Source organism: Channa argus, chromosome 3, assembly GCF_033026475.1.
Source record: "Channa argus isolate prfri chromosome 3, Channa argus male v1.0, whole genome shotgun sequence".
In the NCBI taxonomy this organism is placed as follows: domain Eukaryota; kingdom Metazoa; phylum Chordata; class Actinopteri; order Anabantiformes; family Channidae; genus Channa; species Channa argus.
The window spans coordinates 15,137,465-15,160,113 of NC_090199.1; the positions used below are offsets into that span (position 1 = coordinate 15,137,465).

At 38.1% G+C, this 22,649-nt stretch overlaps 1 protein-coding gene across 4 annotated transcripts; it reads left to right on the forward strand.

Moving 5' to 3' along the window:
• Positions 1–235: 235 nt before the first annotated feature.
• pds5a (PDS5 cohesin associated factor A) lies at positions 236–22,029 on the forward strand. Of its 4 annotated transcripts, XM_067497067.1 has the most exons (34): positions 245–371; positions 462–597; positions 1,301–1,451; positions 8,333–8,536; positions 9,438–9,524; positions 9,605–9,702; positions 9,799–9,925; positions 10,327–10,407; positions 10,565–10,705; positions 11,181–11,296; positions 12,228–12,322; positions 12,430–12,575; positions 12,869–13,020; positions 13,168–13,281; positions 13,503–13,584; positions 13,688–13,736; positions 13,860–13,999; positions 14,285–14,400; positions 14,816–14,921; positions 15,122–15,282; positions 15,570–15,693; positions 16,199–16,357; positions 16,544–16,612; positions 16,762–16,898; positions 17,394–17,517; positions 17,934–18,138; positions 18,555–18,669; positions 18,778–18,910; positions 19,200–19,319; positions 19,709–19,771; positions 20,061–20,212; positions 20,297–20,384; positions 20,466–20,719; positions 21,652–22,029. In XM_067497067.1, the coding sequence occupies exons 3-34, from the start codon at positions 1,338–1,340 to the stop codon at positions 21,653–21,655; spliced, it is 3,876 nt and encodes a 1,291-aa protein (XP_067353168.1). In that variant the 5' UTR covers positions 245–371; positions 462–597; positions 1,301–1,337; the 3' UTR covers positions 21,656–22,029. The 4 variants fall into 4 exon arrangements, with proteins under 4 accessions (XP_067353167.1, XP_067353170.1, XP_067353168.1 ...); XM_067497066.1 differs by lacking the exon at positions 462–597 and having other exon boundaries at positions 236–371; XM_067497068.1 differs by lacking the exons at positions 245–371; positions 462–597 and adding an exon at positions 648–774.
• The last annotated feature ends 620 nt before the right edge of the window (positions 22,030–22,649 follow it).

Genomic DNA, 22,649 nt, shown 5'->3' on the forward strand with positions numbered 1-22,649 from the left:
ACAGGCAACTACTGCTAGATTGATGACGATTACCACAGTAGCCTAATCTAGTAGTATAAGTGCAGTGATTTTCTCAACAAAACTGTATCATCAATAAATTAAATTCTAAAACAAAAACAAACAAAAGAATTACGGCAAGTAATTTAGTGGAACGTCCACAGTGACACTGAACGGGGGGACAGAAAGTTAAGTGGGTTGTTTGTTTCTGACTCCCGCCATGTATTTGGCGCTGCGGTACTGCTGTGAGACCGACGGGGGCGCTCTGCACTCAGACTTCACACAGACTACTGACTGAACGGACAGAGAGCTTTGTGCCGAAAACTAAACCCAACCTGTGTCAGACTAATGAATTACAACGGCCCAGTTGAGAGGTAAATACAAACGAAGGAATACTTGGCAAATACCATGGGCGTTTAATGGTAGCTGTGTTTTTAATAATAGATTCATTTTGCATATGTTAGGGTGTTCAAAATCCTCCGTGGGGGCAAGTTGGTGGTGAGAGAGGAGGGCTCAGGGCGACGGTAGCAGCCCTTCTTCGCCTGCGAACTAGCGGCAGTACGGAGCGATGCGTTGAAGTTGAAAAAAAGACAGTAACAAGTAAATTAGCCTCATTTTTAAACTTAACAAAGTAGTTGCATATGTTGGAAATAACAGGAACTGACCACGAGCATGGCTGTTTTAGACACAGATGATAGGATACTTCACTTCCTCTGTGATTGTCCGTAGCTGAAGATGTGATGGGTACCTGAATAGTTTGCGGCCTAGGCTAGCAAAGTAAGCTAACCAGTCAGCTAGAACGGCTAACGTGTATTAGCCTCTCGCTGCTAACACGACTTCCTTCCCGCAAAATGCTAGCTAACCGCTAGCTTGTGATGTTTGCTTTGCTACTAGCCTTCTAGCTAATTTGATTACCTGTACGACAGTAGACATACACCGTGTTGTTTTTAAAGTTGTCGGAAAACAACTTATTTGTTCTAATACCCCCGAGCCTACCGAAATATCAGTTCAGCTAATCTCTGCATGTTTACGATGTTTAAGGAGGAATTAATAGAAAATATGGAGCTGATGTTTAGCTGGGGCATTTTAGCATGCAAGCTAATAATATGCACAATGTTGCTTTAAATTCCAGCTTCCCGTTCAAAAAGTTATCTGGATTAGAATATCGTTAAGCATACTCTTACAGTTGTCATAATTTTAGCGGGCAAACCTGGCCATTGGCAAATGAGAATAATGGTTAAAAGGAGGTTTTTGGTAAGTGCGGTAGCATGGTTGTGTTGAACTTTTGTTTTCTGACCCATAGAGGCCAGTAGAAGACTGTGGACTACACATCAACAAGCATGGAGTTCCCGCAACAGCAGAAACCGGCGGGGGACGGAAAGATCGTATATCCTCCCGGAGTTAAAGAGATTACGGACAAAATCAGCAACGATGAAGTGGTCAAACGATTGAAGGTGTGTTAATGCGGTTCGGTGTTGTTTTCTGCAAGCCTTTACCTCACCTATCGGTGTCCTGCGCCAAAACCATATAACTTTGCAAACTACAAGGTATTGAGAAATAAGATGCCTTTCTGCTATAGCATACTTCCTCACAATCCCCTTGGGTTGTTGAAATCTCATTCTGACTATAATGCTGAACTTGAGTGGGACATGATTTAGAACAAGAAATACCACTGTGCAGAAGTATTTAGGGCTCAGAGTTTTCCAGGCCCTTTATCTTATTCCTTTACAAGGAAAGCGTGATGAAACCAAAAATGCTAACATGAGTAAACCCTACTACACAGAATAGCTGTTTTTATGCAAGGGAACAAAACAGGGACTCACTGTTAAGGAGATCGAAGAAAATAGCTTGGCTAGTGGAACATATGATAACAAAGATTTTGTTGACCTATTTGACTAAAGACAGGACCCAGATCCCATTTAGATGTGATCTAAATGCAGTATATCACTGCCCTCAATATTAAAACTGTATTTAAAAAAAAATATTTAAACAATATCATTGACCAATTCTTCAAACATTCAAGGCACAGCTTTTGTATTTTAGTGATTGTGCTAGCAAAAGTTAACTTGGTTCTCAAATCAATGTGTAGGTTCCACTCTATTTAAGCTAAACCATTGGTCTCTGCCAGCTCCTGAGAAAAATCTGACTATTTAGCTGCTAAATGCTAGATTTAAATGCACACATCATGGACATAACTGTCATGGCAATGTTGGGATTTACTGTCTTAGAACTGTTTATTTTCTGAGGCAGAATAATGGTGCTATATCTTTTAACAAACAAAAACCCCAAGAATTTAATGCACAAAATTTGATTCATTTAAGCTTTCCAATATCAACACAGGCTCCTACCTGGTCAGAAGTACACATACTGCATCCCCAGGCAGGTTATGAATTAAGCGGTTCTCAAAGTTCTGAATTGTCTTTTACTTTGCCAAGCCCACAGTCTCTTATCCTTCTGTTAATGATCCTGATTGACCACGGCTGGTCATTTCTCTGTGCCAACATACAATAAAAAGCATTCGTTTTATAGCACAGTGCTCGTTGGATTGACCAACACAAAGCACAGTAGGAAAGTCTGAGTAGCTCAGTGCAAATCTGAGAAAGAAGATGGTAGATTTCCAAGTCAGGATTGTCTCTTGGAGCCATTTTTAAACAAATAAATTCCAACAGATTCTAAGATCATCAATTCAAACAATTGTACATAAATACAAGTTACTGGGAGAGGAAGCCACTTTTTAGGGTCTGCAAAAGACTGAAACTGTCTGAGATGGCGTTGGTTTGGAAAGTGTCACTATCTAAACACGTTTTTATAAAACTCACTTACGGGTAAAGGTGAGGCATTTGACCGTAAGAACACTGTACCAATTGTTAAGTGCAGTAGTGGTAATATTATGATCTGAGGGTGTTTTGCTCCCTGTGGACCTGGTGCATTGCATAGAGGGGATGGAGTAATGAAAACGCATCAGACCTTGTCGTGGAATGACCTTCCAAAAGTCCTGACCATAACCCGATCTTAGAATGGTTTATGAATTAGCATACCAACCATAATGTGGAAAAATGTGTTGAAAGGTAGAGATGTGGCATATAGTTGTAAACAGCATAATGTAATTTTTGCTGCATGTTGTTAAATGCTGTATTGTAAAGGAGATTTGTGTTGTATGGCCAGCAGATTAATTATTAATCCGTTGTTGTTGTATTTTTTTTTTAATTCTATTAAATAACTTTTTTATATGTCTGAACTAGATGGCAACACAACTCTGTTATCAGTGTATTTGTAGGCATAATGCACATGGAGTCTGGGAGTTACAGTGTTGTGAAAACACTGCTTTCATATCTGCTTGGCGTTCATCAGATGCACCAGCCCATTTCCCTCTATTTTTTCCCTTTGGAGATAACAAGGTTCAGCGTGAGCAGAACACACAGATGGTGTTGGAGTAACTAACAAGTATAGTCTTTCCCACTCAAGTCATTGAAATTGAAGTGATATTTTTTGAAAACTACTGGGTGGAGTATTATTATGATAGAAACTCATAACAGAGTACTCTTTAACTGTATGTATATTTAATCTACAAAAAAATAGAAATACATACTTCCAAACATTTTGGACAACTCTGGTCAGGGGAAAATAATTCTCATAGTCTATTTAATTTAAAAAGCTCCAGAGCATAATCTTCACCAAGTACAGTGAACCTTACTGCCTGCAGAAAATGGCTCATCCTGACACTCATAATCAAATAAATATCTTGCCAAAGATCACATCAGGCAATACTGATAATTTCAGGCGTAGGCATTAGGTGTATGTGTTGAAAGTGCTTTGACATTGTGCAGTTTCTAATAATGATTTCTGTCTGTCGACAGATATATTCAGAAGTAAATGCACACAAGAAAGCTGTAAATATAGATGGTATGATAGGCCTGTCGCTCAGTCACTGGATCGACTCCCAATCCCTCCTGGTCATTAAAATCCATGTTGCTCAACGAATTACTTTGGATAAAAACATCTGAATGACTAATTGTAAGATATAATTGTTCTCTTTATACAAATCAATGCTGTTTGTATAACCATCTACACATTTATTGGATAAGTCATGGATCAGGATAGTACTTGTATAGTAGTTGGAATTCATTCATTTAAATATTATTCTAAAAAAAAGTGTCAGGTATTTATACACACACACACATGCCAACATTGCCAACACACACTGATCATTTACTGTTTGCTCAAAAACAAACACTGCACTGATAGCCGATAAAGTTTGTATTTGCTAACTACTCAGTGATGACCACTTTTATTTCACGATACTTAAGATGAAGTATTATGACCTTTTTTTTTTGTTTGTTTTTTAAATGTTGATGAGAATATCACTAGCATTGGTGTGTTTACACAAAAGGATGCAGCAGTCAGCTGCTTGTTGGAGCTAGATAATAAGTAGAATCACCAGGATTTTACTACATCTGGTAGTGAAATAGCACCACACATCCCCCGTAAAACCATAACTTGTCGTTTTTACTCTTAGATGGATTTCAATGGCGTATGGGTGAAAGAAATTATAAAGTTTAATTTCTCAACCTCTCAATCAACTTCAATCTCAAACACAATGGTAAGCAGGTAAATGGAATGACCTGTCAACAAACAATCATGTTTGGAGCAACATTTAAGTAATTTAAGTTAATCGCACCAGACCTGCAGTTTTGGTGCGTTCAAGGACAGTTTAGGTCATCCCTGATTCACAGAAAACAGCCATGTTTAAGGTGTTCAGGCAGTTGAAGGACAGCGGTTAGGGTCAATCATCCACCCCTCAACACAATATCAAAACGTTATTGTTTATCACGATCATTTGTGGGGCAGTAAATTGGTAAAAGGTAGACATCCTGACAGACACAGAGGCCAGTTTGAGAAACAGATTTGCATTTTTTAGGATGTACCTCTCCCGAGATGCATTATGAGATAATAAATGTACAATTCTGTGACCTTTTTTAAAGCTTTATTATTAACCTCTAATGTAATGACTATCAACGAAACAGAAAAATCATCCCCTGTATCCACCAGGAAGATGGATTTGCATGCATTTATCAAAACAGCTTTGCTAGATCATGCTGCTTTGCTGAACTGCTGTGTTGTTTTGGCACAGCCTGTTCCAGCAGTTGATTGTGCTGTTATGATAAAATAAAAGAGGGCCTGCATTTTTTTCCCCCACTTGACAGTCTGCTTAAACATAGGCAAAAGGGCTCAGTATCCTGGCTAACCTGTTTGAAAGACAATAATTCAAAGGAAACAGAGAAAGGTGTGTTTTTGACTCCAGCTTGGGTGAAAGAAATGACGTTGCTTTATCGGATCGTATCAGAGCTGATTGCAGGAATGTTTAAATTGTGGTTAAACATTTAGTAGAATTATGGAGTCACTTTGCATCAGTTTGAAAACATTTTTATTTTTATTCTTAATTTTATTTTAAGCAAAAATTATACCCAAATAAACAACAATAAATTTAGGGTGCAGAAACACACTCATCCTCCACAGCTTAACAAGCCCACACACTTGTCTTTGTAGAGAGGTCTTCACTGGCTGCAGTGGGACTGTTTGTTTCTTTCAGGGAGTGTGTGTGTGAAAGTGAGAGAGAGAGAGAGAGAGAGAGAGAGAGAGTGAGTGTGTGCATGTGCGTAGGAGTGTGTGTGTGTTGCTGTGCAGTTTGGCCCATCCTCCATCCACCCCCGCTCTCCGCCTGGCTCTTGAGTGAGCTTCACTGCCCTGCTTCACCTCTTTGTCATACTCGCACACACTAGTGGGTGCCACGAGGTAAAACATAGTGTCCTGGTAGCTATTCACAAGAAATTAGATGTTTTATTAAGGCTATTGTGCACACAACCATTTGAGGCATCAGTGTTTGTTTAAAACAGTACCTCCTGTCAGCCTTATTTGTTTCCTATGGCCTTAAACTACCTAAAAGAAGATGGTGTTTAAGTAGTTTGTTAGTTATAATGTACTTGTTATTGTCCTCAATATAGTAGCAAAAATATGTATCTTAAAGTTTCTACAAATGTTCAATTGGTTTTAAGTGTGTTCAACCGTAACATAGTAAGTATTTGGCAGGATCTGTCTTCATCGGTCTGTAGTCCTTGGGGTGGGCTGTAAAGACAAAATATACTTCTCTGTTGATACATGTAAATGTTATGTGACCCTACACTCAGATCCTTTGCATGTGTTTCTTTTATACTTGCACGGTAGACATGCCAGTCAAGAAGGGGCAATATCTCCTCTAAGAAACCTCAATTAGCTGAAAACAACCTGTAAGCGAAAATTAAATGTGTGTTCTTTTTGTAAACGATTTACAACACTCAAAATCTGAAAAGGTAAATGCTTATTTCAACAATAAAATGTATGGGACCTAGTTAACTTTTCCCAGACCTCTGTTGGAACGGTTCTTTGGCAGGATGCTCTGCTCAGGTGTGGTCTACTGAACTAAAATTTGCAGACGGTAGAGGCCACACAATTAAAATGACAAGAAAAAGTATGTGTCCTTCGTTGTTAATAAATAAATCTATTATTTTGGAGATATCAGGAGTTGTCATTTCAAAGTCCAATTGGTACATTTTGAAACTATTTCAGTTTTCATTAACCAAATGGGTTGTGTCCAGTGCGAGGAATGGTATGCTATCAAACCCAGCCTTTCCTTTTTTTTTCTTCTTTTTTTTTTCTTTTTTTTGGAAACCAAAAGTCATAAGTTGAAATAAACATCGCAAAACACCCAAGTTGTTACGGTTGCATTCTAAACAAAGTACAGCCTTTTAGTGGTGACATATTCTATTTGGATGGCAACTCAAAACACAGTGAAAATAAAACTAATACAATAAGGACTGAATAAAGTAGCAGCAAATTTTAAGTTTCTTCTACTTTCCTGTTCTTTTTTCTGGTTACTTTCCTGTTTCGATCCTAACTTCTGACATAATCCAGTCGGATTGTTGAACACATCTCCACACAACACACACTGCTGGGTCTTGGGGGGTATGCAATTTCCTTCTCTGCTTAGGTCCACATCCACGTTTGTGTGTATCGATGGAAAAGTATATTATTGCCGTACTATGTATTTGCATGACTGTGGTTGAGGTTGTAGAGCAGTTTTGCACCGATCCCAGGGTTCTTGGTTTTATTCCTGGCTCCACCTGTCACATGTCAAAGTGTCATTGAGCAAGACTCTAATTGGTTGCTCTCGTTGGACTCCTGCATCAGTGTGTTAGCATGTGCTTGATTGTGATTGGGACTGGATGAATAAGAAGCAGTGTAAAGTCCTTTGGGTGCCAATAAAGTAGAAAGGCACTATATAGGGCCAGACCATTTATCATTTGTGGAGAATTGGAAAGCCAATAATCAGCTTTCCCTCTGTTTAGTTTCAAATTTTTTCACTTACTGTGGTGGAGTTGTAAATACCTTTGTTTTGTTTTCAATTTGAATTGCCCCTTGTCTATATGTCATTTACACTGTGTCAGAGGATATTTGCATAGAGTTGGGCTTTTCCCTGTAGTGTAACTGAGCGTTTTTTTAATCTACCACATTGAGCTGCAAAGCCAGATGACATTCTCAATGAATAACAGCTGTTGCTTGGGCCACTCAGACCTATGCCATTCAGAGACCTGTCCCATAAGCTCTCCTGCCAAGCTTCTCTTGACTAAGACTCATGTTTACTCAAGGTATTTTGGTTTACAAACTTGTATTCATGGTGCTGTGAAAATATTTCCCTCTTACAGTTTTTGCGAATATGCAACCCTATATCAGAACTCTACAGTGACTTTTTGTTTCCTGTCTGGGTCTGTGCTAAATATGCTTTTCTTTCTAATTATGCCCACTTCCTATAACTTTCACAGTAACTCCACATCTCCTAACCTGTATCCACACTGCACATTCAAGTGCAGCTTGATGCACTTCCAGATTTTTTTAAAGTAAAGTATATTCCAGAGAATATAGTACATGAAGGGAGGAGGAGACAGAAATGGGGGATACAGCCATTCTTGTATAGCAGGGTTTATTTAAAGCAGTTGTCCCTGGTCCTCTGGTGGCCTCTGAAGCCATTGCAGGCTGTCCCTGGCCTTGTAATCAAAAATGCACTTTCACTATGGGAAACACTATAGTTGTTGTGTGCATATTTTTAAAAATACATTCTATTTCATATTCATTAGCACAAAACAGCTTGTGCAAGTGAGGCTGTCTATATTTAATCCAATTCTTTGGCCACAAAAGCTTTACACTTGATACTTTTCACCTTATCGTTTTTATTTTGGCAATCTTGATCTTTGAAAAAGATGCTTGCCATCTGACCCTACTGTGTTGCTGCACTTTTTCACAGATGGTGGTAAAAACCTACATGGACATGGACCAAGATTCTGAAGAAGAGAAACAGCAATATCTTGGCCTCGCCCTCCACCTTGCCTCAGAGTTCTTCCTCAGGAACCCCAATAAAGATGTTCGGCTACTAGTGGCCTGTTGTCTGGCTGACATCTTCAGGATCTATGCTCCTGAGGCCCCTTATACCTCTCACGACAAACTCAAGGTTTGCATCTGACCTAGATAAGAAAAAAGGGGGAAAAAATCCCCTTTAAAATCACTCGGTACCCAAGAAAATTATTTTCAAAAGCAGCCAGTTGTACATGAGCAAAATAATTTTCATCTTTAGTAGTCCTGCGAAAAGCATAGCATATTTTTAGCATTTCACTCTGGATACTTGACAGAAACATAACTATATTATTGAATGTATTTAGAAAGAGTGGTGAGCTTGCAGCTCTGCCTAACACTGTATACACCAGTAGAGTGGAATATTTGCGTGTCACAAGCGCAACTAAACTGAGAGTGTTTAAACTCCATTTTAATCGGTTTAGCTGTGTATACTACCTGCGTGACTGCTTGTGTCTCTCAAAAAGTGTTTGTACACTTCTGGATCTTTTTTATTTTAGGTGTAGGTGCATAAAATGTTCAGTGCTACTATTGAACACAGCTTACAGTATTTTTAGAGACTTGTGTGTTCATTTAACTTTTTCAAACCATATTTTTGGGAGTGAACATATAAAAACGTATTGTACCTACTGGTTCTTAGTATTTTAACACTAGTCATTTTCTCTTATCTATTTTGTTCCTGTAGTTTCCTCCATACTGCTCTATATAAACAAAATGATTTTCATGTCCATTTGAACACACACCTTATATGGAGACAAACCCGAGTACCACAAGACACTGCATGGTACTTACGCCATGCTTTCGGAATAGACACGGCTAACAGATCTAACAAGTGTCTTGCAAAATCCCTTTCATCAGCTTTGTCACAGCTTCCTCTAAAGAAATCTGCTCTGTTGGGAGCTTTAAAGCATCTTCTATCTTTTTTTTATTAACCTTAAATAAAACAATCAGTTACATTAGTAACTAGTAAGTGTTCAATGACTTGTTTGTGTTTTCTCTAGGACATATTCCTGTTTATCACCAGACAATTAAAGGGGCTAGAAGACACCAAGAGCCCTCAGTTCAATAGATATTTCTACCTGCTGGAGGTGAGGCACTCATTTGATGAAAACTACAAGCGGCTAAAGGGGAAATAGCAGCATAGCATAACATTTTTGTTTTTCTTTAGAACCTGGCATGGGTTAAGTCTTACAACATATGCTTTGAACTAGAGGACTGCAATGAGATCTTCATCCAGCTTTTCAAAACACTCTTCTCTGTGATCAAGTAAGGCCCTTGTTGTCTGCTGCTTCTTGTATTAATGTCTCTATCTATGCTTTCCACCTTTCTCAGTTGAGATCAAACTGTCCTCTTCTTTCTCAGTAACAGCCATAACCAAAAGGTTCAGATGCACATGATGGACCTGATGAGTTCTATCATCATGGAGGGAGACGGAGTCACACAAGAGCTGCTGGATACTATCCTTATTAACCTCATCCCTGCACACAAGGTAAAACACACACACACAGGTCATTTCATTGTAATATTTTTTGTATTCTTTTTGCTTTGTTTGCATTTACATATTTATGTGACTGTCAGAATTTGACCATTTTCCTAAAATATATGTGTGAAAACAATTCTCTATGTATTGTTACATCACATTTTACCTTTTTATTGTCGATTTACATATTACACATATATTTCCCTAATTAAAACCTTGATAGCTGGTGTTCAATGACCTAATGGTTAATGTGTATGTCAACCGGTCAGTTACCAGCCAGTGGACCTTTGCATGGCATTAACCTCACTCTCTCTGCCCACTTCCCCTTGTCTCACTCTAGATTGTCAACGTAATATCAAATTGCATAAATATTGTTAAAGCTGAACTGAGTTTTATTTTCATTTTAACAGAATTTGAACAAGCAAGCATACGATCTTGCCAAGACTCTGCTGAAGAGGACTGTCCAGACCATTGAGACCTGCATTGCAAATGTGGGTAGCATCCTGCACTGATTATTCCCCCCCTAGTCTCAGTTTGACTCACTCTTGTCTTTAGACTGCTAACAGAAATTGCTGTCTGTATGTACTGTATCCCTAGTGAAATGTAAGTCTTTACCTAAACTGTGTTGTTTTTTTTCCCCTTCCTTAGTTCTTCAATCAGGTTTTAGTGATGGGCAAGTCATCAGTCAGTGACCTATCAGAGCATGTCTTTGACCTCATCCAGGAATTGTTTGCCATTGATCCCATGCTGCTTACCTCTGTTATGCCTCAGCTTGAATTTAAACTTAAGGTTGACACAAGAGACACACACACACACACTATAGTAAACATAACATTTGGCTATAGATCATCAGTTTGCTTTGATGCATCACTTAAAAAAGTAATCCTGGTGAATTTTTTTTTTTATTGATAAATCATTTTAAAATAAAAGTAATTGATGGTTATGGATTCGATTGCCAAATCTGAACGTTCAGCAATATTATAATTACAGACTTTTGTCATATGCTTTTAAAAACTAAACATGTTAAAATAAGTTAAAATTTTAGTTAATTAGAAGACCCTATGCTCAGCTCTACAAATAAGGGGGACACGTCTGGTGGAGGTAGCTGCTAATTTACAGATTTGAAAATGTATCAATATCAATGTCCATCCATAGTATTTATGCATATCTACATTTCTATGCATATCTGCATAATTTAAAGTTTGTCACATTGCTTTGCAAAATTTCAAAGGGAATAAAATTAACCTGTTTTTTGTCTGTGCAGAGTAATGATGGCGAGGAGCGTCTAGCTGTTGTACGATTATTAGCAAAGTTGTTTGGGGCCAAAGACTCGGAGCTAGCCTCACAGAATAGACCACTGTGGCAATGCTTCTTAGGACGGTGAGTTACATGCACAAACACACACTCACACATACACCAGTAATACCTAAAGCAGTTCCAGTTCAACATACAGAAAGTGAAGTACAGCTTAATTTGGAAAAATAAAAATATCACAGTGTAAATCACAGTAAATGGCATGGTATCATGTGTAACATGGAGGTAAAAGTGGGGCATGTCTGAATGGCCCAATGAAAATTCAAACAAAGCGATGCAGTGAAGAAAAGTTTTACATTTAAAAATTTCATAACTGGGAATTAGGTGAGATAGTAGGAACACGCACAATTCACTGACTAAAATCTGCTGAAGTCTGCATATTCATTAAACCTGTCTGCAGACATGCACTGCCACTTTGAACTTTTCTAGTCTTTATCTGGGTGAGCTGCAGGTGAGAACACAAATTTCCAAGTCAGATGGCCTGGACATTATGTGGACTTTATTCTGCAAGCCCCCCTAGTACAACATAATGGGTAATGTGAGTGAGCCCATGTATCCCAATTTTTTATCATATAAAAAGCGAGCTGTAGTAGTGGAGACAAGGCGACTGCCACAGATTCTTCTGTTGTTTTTTGGGGTTTTTTTCTTCTGGGCCTGCATCATACTTTTTGAATCTTGCTGTACCTTCTGCATGGCACCACCACACCCTGAAATCAAACAGATTTTCTCCTCATGTGAGAAAGCTCCTGATGCTTCGCACAATCTTCAGTTGTCTGTTACGTGCGAGAAAGTACTATTCCCAGGTAGTCCGGACATTGTCCAGCGTTAACATGTGAAAGGAGCATGTAAAATAAGCAGTGTTTCTGGCAGGATATTGGCTTAGTTTAGTGGTACTTACATCATATGTCCATACTCTGTCAATCACCTGCTTTCTACATGTATGAAGCATGATTAAGTTGAACTGATTATGTGCTTGGTAATTGATGTTTTTCTCTAGGTTCAATGACATCCACGTTCCTGTAAGACTGGAGTGTGTAAAGTTTGCAAGCCACTGCCTCATGAACCATCCAGATTTGGCCAGAGACCTGACAGGTATGATTTTGCTTTGTCTGGATCACACTCTCCTCTTCCAGTGTATTCTTTCTCATTAACTTTAAGCAACAGAGTGGTTATGTGTCTTTTCTTGCTTGACCAAATAGAGTATTTGAAGGTGCGTTCGCATGACCCAGAGGAAGCTATCCGTCATGATGTCATTGTCACCATCATCAACGCTGGGAAGAAAGACCTCAACTTGGTCAATGACCAGCTATTGGGCTTTGTACGGGAAAGGACTTTGGACAAGAGGGTGAGGCATAAATGCACCCATGTGTGGTAGAGTATTACTAAAAGTGTGTAACTATAGTGGGATATCATTTGAGTGATCAGCATCAGTTCTCAAAGACAAAATAAAAGTTTACTCTTTAAATCTCACCCACTTTAACACAAACATTTTGACATGCTTATGGCTGAGAGTATGTAGGAAATGTCCTTAGTGCAGGGTAACTTTCCTTTTCCCTTTAAAACAAGAAATCAAGAATCTCATTTAATTCTGTCTTCCCTGATTTGTTTTTCTCTCCTCTTATCCCTCTTCCTCTGTAGTGGCGCGTGCGTAAGGAGGCCATGATGGGTCTAGCTCAGCTTTATAAAAAATACTGTCTGCACCATGAGGCAGGAAAAGAGTCTGCTGTGAAAATCAGCTGGATCAAAGACAAACTGCTGCACATATACTATCAGAACAGCATTGATGACAAGTGAGAAAATTGATAGTGTACAAACCAGATTGTTTAGATTATAGATTCTATGTAATGCTATAAAGAACAACAAATAAGGGGGGGGGGGGGGGGGGTTGTCTTTTTACTTTTACAAAATTGCCTTAAACTGTACCCTCCTTTCCACAGGTTATTGGTAGAGAAGATCTTTGCTCAGTACATGGTCCCTCACAGTCTTGACACAGAAGAGAAGATGAAGTGTCTGTACTACCTGTATGCCTGTCTGGACACAAATGCTGTCAAGTCAGTAAATATGTAATATTGTCAGCTCTGCAGAAAAAAAACATTATACATATGTTTATTTGTTGTAAACATATTTAGAAAACCCACAACTGCAAAATTGGGAGAAAATCCAACAGGGCAATAATTACATATAACAATGACAGATAATCGATTGCTCTCTGTGTTTCTGCTACCTCTCCTCCCACTTATTTCACCTCTGTGTTTTTTAATTGATACTTCAGGGCTCTGAATGAGATGTGGAAGTGTCAGAACATGCTCAGGGGCCTTGTCAAAGAGCTGCTGGACCTCCACAAGCTGCCAGTGGTGTGGTGTCACACACATGCATACAAAACTGACCATCTCATTCATGTGTTTTGATGCAAATGTCTGAGTATGTTTATCAAATTTTCACTCTTTTCCTTGGTAGTCTGAGGCCAATACCACAGCCATGTTTGGGAAGTTGATGAGTATTGCCAGTAAGTCGGAAAAATGTCCACTCAAACAACTCAGACACTGTTGTTTCTTTCAAATGACCTAATTCTAGAAGTGTCCAATAACACGAGTATCATCCTCAGTCTAACTCTGTTTGGTGTTTCCAGAGAACCTGCCAGATGCTGGAAAGGCACAGGACTTTATGAAGAAATTCAACCAAGTTCTTGGTGAAGATGAGAAGCTCAGAGCTCAGCTGGATATGCTCATCAGTCCAACCTGCTCCTGCAAACAGGCTGAGATTTGTGTGGTAAGAGATCATTCAGCTACCTAGCAGTCACTCTCAGTCACAGAAAAAAAAGTCAATCTTTTGTATATCTTTCACACATTGACGTGATGTTCTTGTTCACATCCTCCTTATATGTTTAAATTTTCTTTGATGCAGTATGAAATTGTAATTGTAACCATAAAGTCCAGGTAAAAGCAGTACATAAAGGAAGGTTGTCTATGAAATTATAATGTAAACCTTAACAAAAACACACACATACATAAAATGTTGCTAGTCACTTATTATTGCTATTTGTACGGTGAACAGAGGGAGATCACCCGGAAGCTAACATTCCCCAAACAGCCCACCAACCCTTTCCTGGAGATGGTTAAGTTCCTGTTGGAGCGAATTGCTCCTGTCCACATCGACTCTGAAGCAATCAGGTGAAAATAATTCCTGGCATTATGAACATTTTATTTATCTGTTTTCTTACAACAGACCACCAACATTAACATGTGTTTAAATCTAAATTCTAATCCCAATAAAATATATTAATGTAATAAAATATATTAATGTAACAAAATGGATGAAACCCCACTTCATTAGATTTGAGTGTCTGTTTGCACTGTGTGTGTGTTTGTGTCTGTCCCACTATCACAGAAACATTTTTCACACTTACTGAGACACCTAGTGGCCATGTGATGTAACTGCAGACCACTTAACTCTTTCTGCTTGTACAGTAAAACACCCAGAGAGGGGAAACATTTCTACTGTATTATTTCTGGTGTTTGATTTTTGCAGTATACCCAAAGGTGAATGGAGTGTTTTTAATGTATGGTAATATTTGATATGTTTTAGTGCCTTGGTGAAGCTGTTGAACAAATCCATTGAGGGTACAGCTGATGATGACGAGGAGGGTGTAACCCCTGACACAGCCATCCGTTCTGGCCTGGAATTACTCAAGGTACATGGCAAGGACGCTACATAGAGATTTTCAAGTCCTAGTAGCATCTTCCTATTGTGTGCTTGGTTAGAAGTAACACATAAAAAAAACATCTGTTCTCTAAGGCTGTCTTTTAAGGCTGGTTTGTATAGTTCTGGATGAGTAATGTGATTAATCAGTTCTAATGTGGAATCACTTTTTTTTTTTCCCTTTGCTTCTAGGTCCTGTCGTTTACCCACCCCACGGCGTTCCACTCAGCAGAGACTTATGAGTCTCTGCTTCAGTGTTTGAAGATGGAGGATGACAAAGTGGCTGAGGCAGCTATTCAGATTTTCAGAAACACTGGGCAGAAGATTGAAACAGAGTTACAACAGATAAGATCGTAAGTGATGAATGAAAAGAGGCATATTCGTAATTAGTTAAAAGCTAAGGATAATGCTTAATACAGTTTGTATCGAACATGATGGCCATGCATAGCGATCACCATAAGTCACAAATGCATTTGACAAGCTGTGTTTGGTGTTCAACGTAGACTCTGTAAACCAGGAGCAACAAAGAGATTTCGTAATGTGCTTGTTTTTGAACCTGTGGCTATAGCTTCGTTTTAAGTTTGTTCTGGTCAAAAAGGAGTACAAGAACGTTTCACCTTCCACCTGTTGTGTACCTTAGGACGCTGATTCCCATCTTGCATCAGAAAGCTAAGCGGGGAACACCTCATCAGGCCAAACAGGCAGTCCACTGTATCCATGCCATCTTTAACAACAAGGAAGTACAGCTGGCACAGATTTTTGAGGTAAATTACTTTAACTGTCATGTGGTAACGTTAGAAGATGTTTTAGTTTGTTTTTGGTTTATGTTGACTCACATTGTACATTATGTTCTTGTCAAACTATACACACTATACACTTTATTAGGTACACTTGTACAATCTTATGAAATCAAATACAGCCGCTCAGCAGTTAATTTTAGTTTTACAAGGTTATAATTTCTCAGTTTTTAAGTTAAAACTGTCAGAAGGATGATAATTCTATTAAGTGTTTTATTATTGTGGTCATAGTAGAGTGCATTGTATTTAAGGTCGGTTCTAACGTTTTGGTGCCCTCGTTCATTTTAAATAAAGTGACATTGCATTACTATAAGTTGGAATACAGGCAGCTCACACAGGCCTGAAATGAGTGAATTTTAGATTGTACAGGTGGACCCAATAAAGTGGCCTTATATCCTAAGTAGTGAGCGTATATCCTAATTTAGTGATGTGACTTCAAATGCCCTTAATATGTGTCCTTTTTCTCTTCCAGCCTCTGTCACGTAGTCTGAATGCAGATGTTCCGGAACAGCTCATCACTCCTCTTGTGTCCCTGGGTCACATCTCCATGTTGGCCCCAGATCAGTTTGCTTCACCAATGAAGTCTATTGTAGCTAACTTTATCGTAAAGGACCTGCTCATGAATGACAGAGTATGTGAGATCAAACAATTAACTAAAACAAATATATGCTCTCTATGCAGTGTAATTTAGGCAATTTATGTGTTAAAAGTAAGAAATAAACACAACTATTAATGAATATATTATTGCTGAAATTAAGTAGATTGTGTATGCATATATGTAAACAAAATTTGCCTCATTTACCTTTTGTGTGTCTAGACGGTGGGCAACAAGAACGGGAAGTTGTGGACCACTGATGAGGAAGTCTCACCTGAGGTTCTAGCTAAGGTTAGGAGGCAAACACTTTAATGGCATTTAGTCGAAGCTGATATTTATTTATTTTTTATTTTTTTATGAATTAATGAAAAGAAATCTGGATTGAAAAAAATCAGGAACTTCAGTGTTTGTAATTATTCATAAGCTTCTTTTATCCACAGGTGCAGGCCATTAAGCTGCTGGTGCGTTGGTTACTAGGAATGAAAAACAATCAGTCCAAGTCCGCAAACTCCACCCTGCGCCTGTTGTCAGCCATGTTGGTGAGCGAAGGAGACCTCACAGAGCAGAAGAAGATCAGGTAACTGTGCTGAGTCACAGGATACCAGTTTCCTAATTTTAGGGATGATCCAGTTATTTTGGGTCACATATGATTTATTTCCTTTAATGCTGTGTGTCTGCCGACTCTGATACCGATCTAATAGTTTTATTTAGCTATTCCACATTAAATTATGATTTGACTGTCTTGTTCAAGGATCCTTCGACATTGCAAACACTGACCTTGTCACTTCTAAGCAACCGTTCTACGAACCGAGCCACAAACCTTGTTGTTACAGTATGAATGAATGAAAAATGAGTCCAGGAATTAATTGTATTAACATAACATTATATTATTGTAAATTAAACTTTTATCTAATCAGATAGTCTCAAACAGTTATCCTTGGAGTGTCTCTGAACTGAATATATAAAACAGAGCATTTTCTTAAGCTTTTGTCAGTAATCGTTTTATATTTATTTTATTATTTATTTTTTTATAAATTTCTTTTTCTTACCTTCTTCCCTCCTTCCTTTGCAGTAAATCAGACATGTCTCGTTTGAGGCTGGCCGCAGGTGGAGCTATTATGAAGTTGGCCCAGGAGCCGTGCTATCATGACATCATCACACCCGAGCAGTTTCAGCTCTGTGGCCTTGTAATCAATGTCAGTCGCACTTCTATCTCTCTTACCTCTCTTTTTTATTATTATTATTATTATTATTAGTATTATTAAGCTATATATACTGCACTTAGCAAAGTAAGAAATGCACAGGGGTAAATAATAAAATTAAGAATGACTGAAATCCACGTAGCTGCTTAGGTTTCAATGCCACTGTTTACTGGGACACTTGATAGACACAGTATAGTGGAGTCGTTGATAATGTTATGTAATACCTGCATTTTTTTTCCTCTTATGACTAGTGAAAAAGTATTCAGTTACAAAATTACACAATAAGAACTAACTTTTACACAACACTTTAAAAGCTTCCATTTGTAATGTATACGAATAAAAGAAGACGCGAAATTAGTCAGTTTTCTCTCTCTTGTATATATGAACAATAGCTTTATTCTTTCCTGCAGGATGAGTGCTACCAGGTTCGTCAGATCTTTGCTCAGAAGTTACATCTGGCTCTTGTCAAACTGCTGCTGCCCCTGGAGTACCTTGCCGTCTTTGCCCTGTGTGCCAAAGACCCAGTGAAGGAGCGCCGTGCCCACGCCCGACAGTGCCTCCTTAAAAACATCTCTGTCCGCAGAGAATACATCAAACAAAACCCACTCGCTCAGGGTCAGTATTCATCCTCTGAAATCTCAAACAAAAATTATTTACAACAGGTGATGAAAATATGACATTGTCAAATATGTTCATGTGTTAATTTAGGGGAGGTTGTAGTTTTTTCCAAAAAGATCCTATTCTTTTGCATTATTTTTGCTATTAGTTTTCAGTAAAGAAGAGTCTTAAGTGGACAGTTAAGTATCATGTTTCATGTCTGCCATGTATAGTATGTATGATTAATTTGTTACGCTAAGTTTGCCAAGGTTTGTATAACTACACCTAGGGCAGACCTACCTGGAGGTTAGGTTTTTTGTGCTTTTGGGGAATTTAACCAAATTATAATCTACAAGACAGTAAAGTGTAAACAAAATTAATTATTTTTGAAGGCACTTTCAGATGTCACAAGAAGTCATTCTCTCTCTCCTTAGATAAACTTGTCTCCCTTCTTCCTGAGTATGTTGTTCCCTATATGATCCACCTGCTGGCACACGACCCAGACTTCACAAAACAACATGAATACGAACAGCTCAAAGACATCAAAGAGTATGTACTGATATTTTGTAATTTGGTTTTGTGTCCTGAACATTTCTTAAAACTGATGATACATTTGAACAAAAAACATGTGGTGAAAGCTGCACTGTATTTGTGTAGGTGCCTGTGGTTCATGCTGGAAGTGCTAATGACCAAGAATGAGAACAACAGTCATGCCTTTCTTAGGAAGATGGTAGAGAACATCAAACAGACAAAGGATGCTCAGTGTCCTGACGATGCAAAAGCCAATGAGGTACACACAAACAAACACAAATATAGTATATATTTTTGCATCAGTAAAGTGGCTAAGGAGAAAACCAAAGAAAGAGCTAAATTAGTTGTATATTGATGAAGGATCCAATATAAAAACACAATCAGACATTTTGGGTTTCTTACAGTTAACAGATGTTCCTATAGTTCAGTTAAAATTGTCTAAATTTGAAATGTTTATTTAGATAAAGTTTTGATAATGGAAAGGTGGTATTTGTAAAAAAAGAGTATTATTACAGTAGAGTAAAAAGTGTCTTGTCTTGTGATTACAGAAGCTATATATTGTCTGTGACGTTGCTCTCTTCGTGATTGCCAACAAAAGCACTGCATGTCATCTGGAATCACCGAAAGACCCAGTCTTGCCTTCCAAGTTCTTCCTTGTGCAGGACAAGGCAATACACGCGCACACACACACACACACAGATAATGTGTTTGTCTTTGATTGCAAAATGGTTTTGCAATAGATTATGTCATCTCATTGCTCTTACTTTGACGGTTTGTAATCATGGCCAACCAGCTTTTCCATAACTCCTTCATATAACAACACCTGAATTCCTAATGATGAAGGTGGATCAGACATTCGGGTGATGTCATCTGGAGGAGTTTTCCATATTGAAGCAGGGAAATATTTTGATATAGGGAAGTCAAAGGGAAGTTTAAATGCTTTATTGTACATTTACACACTAAACTAAAGCTATAGTAAGCAAGTTGGAAATTGGTGAAGTCACCCTTTAAGGTTTACCACATGCCACTCAATGTTTTCTGTCATTTCTTTTCACAGGACTTCAAAAATGATAAAGAGTATCTGTCAGGAGAAATGAGACAAATGCTGCTCACTGGGAAGGTACATACAAAACAATATAATAACTGCTGTTAACATTACACTTACTTGCATGTATAATGCATTTTATGCAAGGTCTATCTAGCTATATATCTATCTATCTCAATGTGAAAATGGGTTTTCACTATAATGCCTGTGTTGAAGTGAGGACTACATGCAATAAAGAGAACTGATTTTTATAATGTATGGAAACAAGAATAAATTGAAAGATTGATTTGTGGTTTCCAAATTATTAAATCCCTGTCAGGCAAATTAACTGCATCTTTCCGATTTGTAATCCAACTTTATGTAGCCTAAACCAGCGCCAGTATTGGGAGCTGTGAACAAGCCTCTAACAGTACCAGGGAGGCGGCTCTTTACCAAGACTACCACAGCCTCAGATACAGTCAGTAACACCAGCACCAACTCTTCTCCACTGAGCTCCTCATCAGTCAATAAAAACAGGTAATCAGATGCACACACACTGAAGCAAAAACTAAATGGTACTTTTTTTTTTTTTTTGGCTAAGTGTTTCTTAATGTTTCGTAGTAACAGCAATGCTGCAACTGAGTCATTAGAGAGCAGAGTGCAGGAAAACAATGAGAACCCAGTTATCAAGAATGATGATGTGAAAAAGGTAAGTTCAGAAAGAGACCAAGGCTAGACTATTTGTCCTGTAGCTTCAAGAAATGTCATGGATTTTCCCGCCATGTCTCAGGAGGAGTCGAGTCAGAACATGACCCCTGTCGCTGGGACAGAAGCAACACCTGTCAAACGGCGCGGCCGTCCACCTAAAACAGCTACAGCTTCTGCTGAGAAAGCGGTCACCACAGCACCAACAGGGGGAGGAACTGGCAGAGGCAGGAAGAGAGCAGCTGACTCCAACACTTCGGCAGAGTCAATCAACATCAAGGTGTCAAAACAGCAGCAGCAGAATGATGAAGGGACAAAGAGACAGATTGACCTGCAGAGGTAAGAGTGCAGAAAGGAGCCAAAGAAGGATTTACATTGGTGGTTCAAACACGTTTCACGGCTAACTAATAAATGTACCCTAATTCTAAGGGTTATGCTTGAATCCTAATGTTTGTTAAATTTCAGCTTTTTTTTTTAACAGCAGGTTGCCATTTGTCAGCAGACAGGCTGAAAAAGTTAGAAAGGGAACCTGAGGAGAGGAGACAGAGCTGTAGGGACAGATGCCCTCCTCCTGGGCATTGAGACAAAAACCGAGCTAGAATCGAGTGCATGTTATCTGTGTCAGATGATCAACTTACAAATTACACTACCCTTATTCATCAGCAGTACCTACACTTATTTGCCTTTTGGATTTAACATACATCATGCAGCTGTGATCCTTCTCCCAAATGTTGTTTTTTAAAGGGGTCACCCCCACATATATTTTATCTATACCGTAGAGCTTTAACATTTTACTCTTAACTATAAACAGAAAAGTAATCAGTTTTGAACAAAAGTAGCTTTGCAAATGGGAGAATTAGATTTGTTTCGCATGAACTAAATATTTTTGAAGAAATCCACACTAGTGGTACAAAGTGACGTTTGTTAGATTAATCCGAATAAGTTATTTAATACTGCTAAGAAGTTTGTAACTTTCATTTCACACAAACATAGCAGATAGTGCAACAGTGATAATCAAAATAATTCAATCAAAAATTATTGTATTGTTTTTAATATCTTGGTCAGAACAATAATAATTTGGTTAAGCTGTTAATAGGGATTGCTTTTGCTTCTACGGACATAACAGTTTTAAAGGAAATCACTTGGTAAAATGAAGAAAACAACCATAGATATTCATATTTCCATTAATATTGTTAGGTTGTCATTCAGGGGGGTGATTTGGTTGACATTGATCCAAACGTTTTTTTTGTTTGTTTGTTTGTTTTTTTCAGGTAAAGAGAAAACCAGTGAAGGGGAAATCAAGACTGTAGAGAATGGGCCAGAATCTTCCTCATACTTTCCCAAACCCCTATGTACACGCTCCTGTGACTCTTAAAGCTTTCCTGGACACATTATGGACCTTTCTTAAAACACACATGCAAACACACACATACCACTGACATTCTAGAAGGTTTTAAACACCTTGTAGTTAATAATTTGAAACTCATTGTATGTAGGTCTTATTCAAAAAGAAAACATGTTATTTTTTTCCTTTGTGTTTGTTGCTCTTTGCTTCTTTTGTGGAGCAGTTTTTAAAAAAAACAGGATTTTACAAAAGTTTTACTCTGGTTATGATTGTTGCTTATTAAATTCCCTGGGAAAAATCCTAATGTATGTCTCCTGGCTTCTTCCTCGTGTCTCTTGTGTACCACATATTTTTTACACTCACCAATTCTATGTAACAGTTATTTTGTAAATAGTAATGTGCAAATTTGTAGGTAAACCTCTTTTAATATAAAAGAATTCAAAATATGCCAACATCAATGCATTTATTGATGTATTGGCACCTGGCAACTTTTATACACTTTTATTTAGGTGCATCATCTTGGTTATATTATAAGATCAGGTAAATTATCTTTGGCTTCCTTACGTAGCAGCAGAGATGTGACACCTTTTTTGATTCATTTTGAGTGTATTGGACTAATTCAGGCCATAAAACATTGGTGGTTTGAAGCAAATACTGGTCAGAGGCACTGAATTTAACCTAAATTTAAATAAACTTGTTTGGTCTTTTTAAACTGAGGTATGTCCAATACTTCACTTCAAAATGCATAAGTGATGTGTTGCTATTAGAGCATGTGTTCAGGTTGTTTTACAACTAAATACTTTTGTATTTTGAATATTCTGCTCAGTAAAATCTGCCTTTAAGCACTGACTGAGTGGAACCTTTGCAGGTTGTGTTGGCAACTTAATTTCATTATTTATTTTTTTCACAAAATAAATGCTTTTG

Bases quoted from the DNA above. Each gene is read 5' to 3' on its own strand.
- pds5a (XM_067497066.1), top strand. From the start codon at position 1,338: ATGGAGTTCCCGCAACAGCAGAAACCGGCGGGGGACGGAAAGATCGTA. The intron at 13,737-13,859 runs GTAAGTCGGAAA...TGGTGTTTCCAG, and splicing joins GAAGTTGATGAGTATTGCCA to AGAACCTGCCAGATGCTGGA. The intron at 18,911-19,199 runs GTACACACAAAC...TTGTGATTACAG, and splicing joins ACGATGCAAAAGCCAATGAG to AAGCTATATATTGTCTGTGA.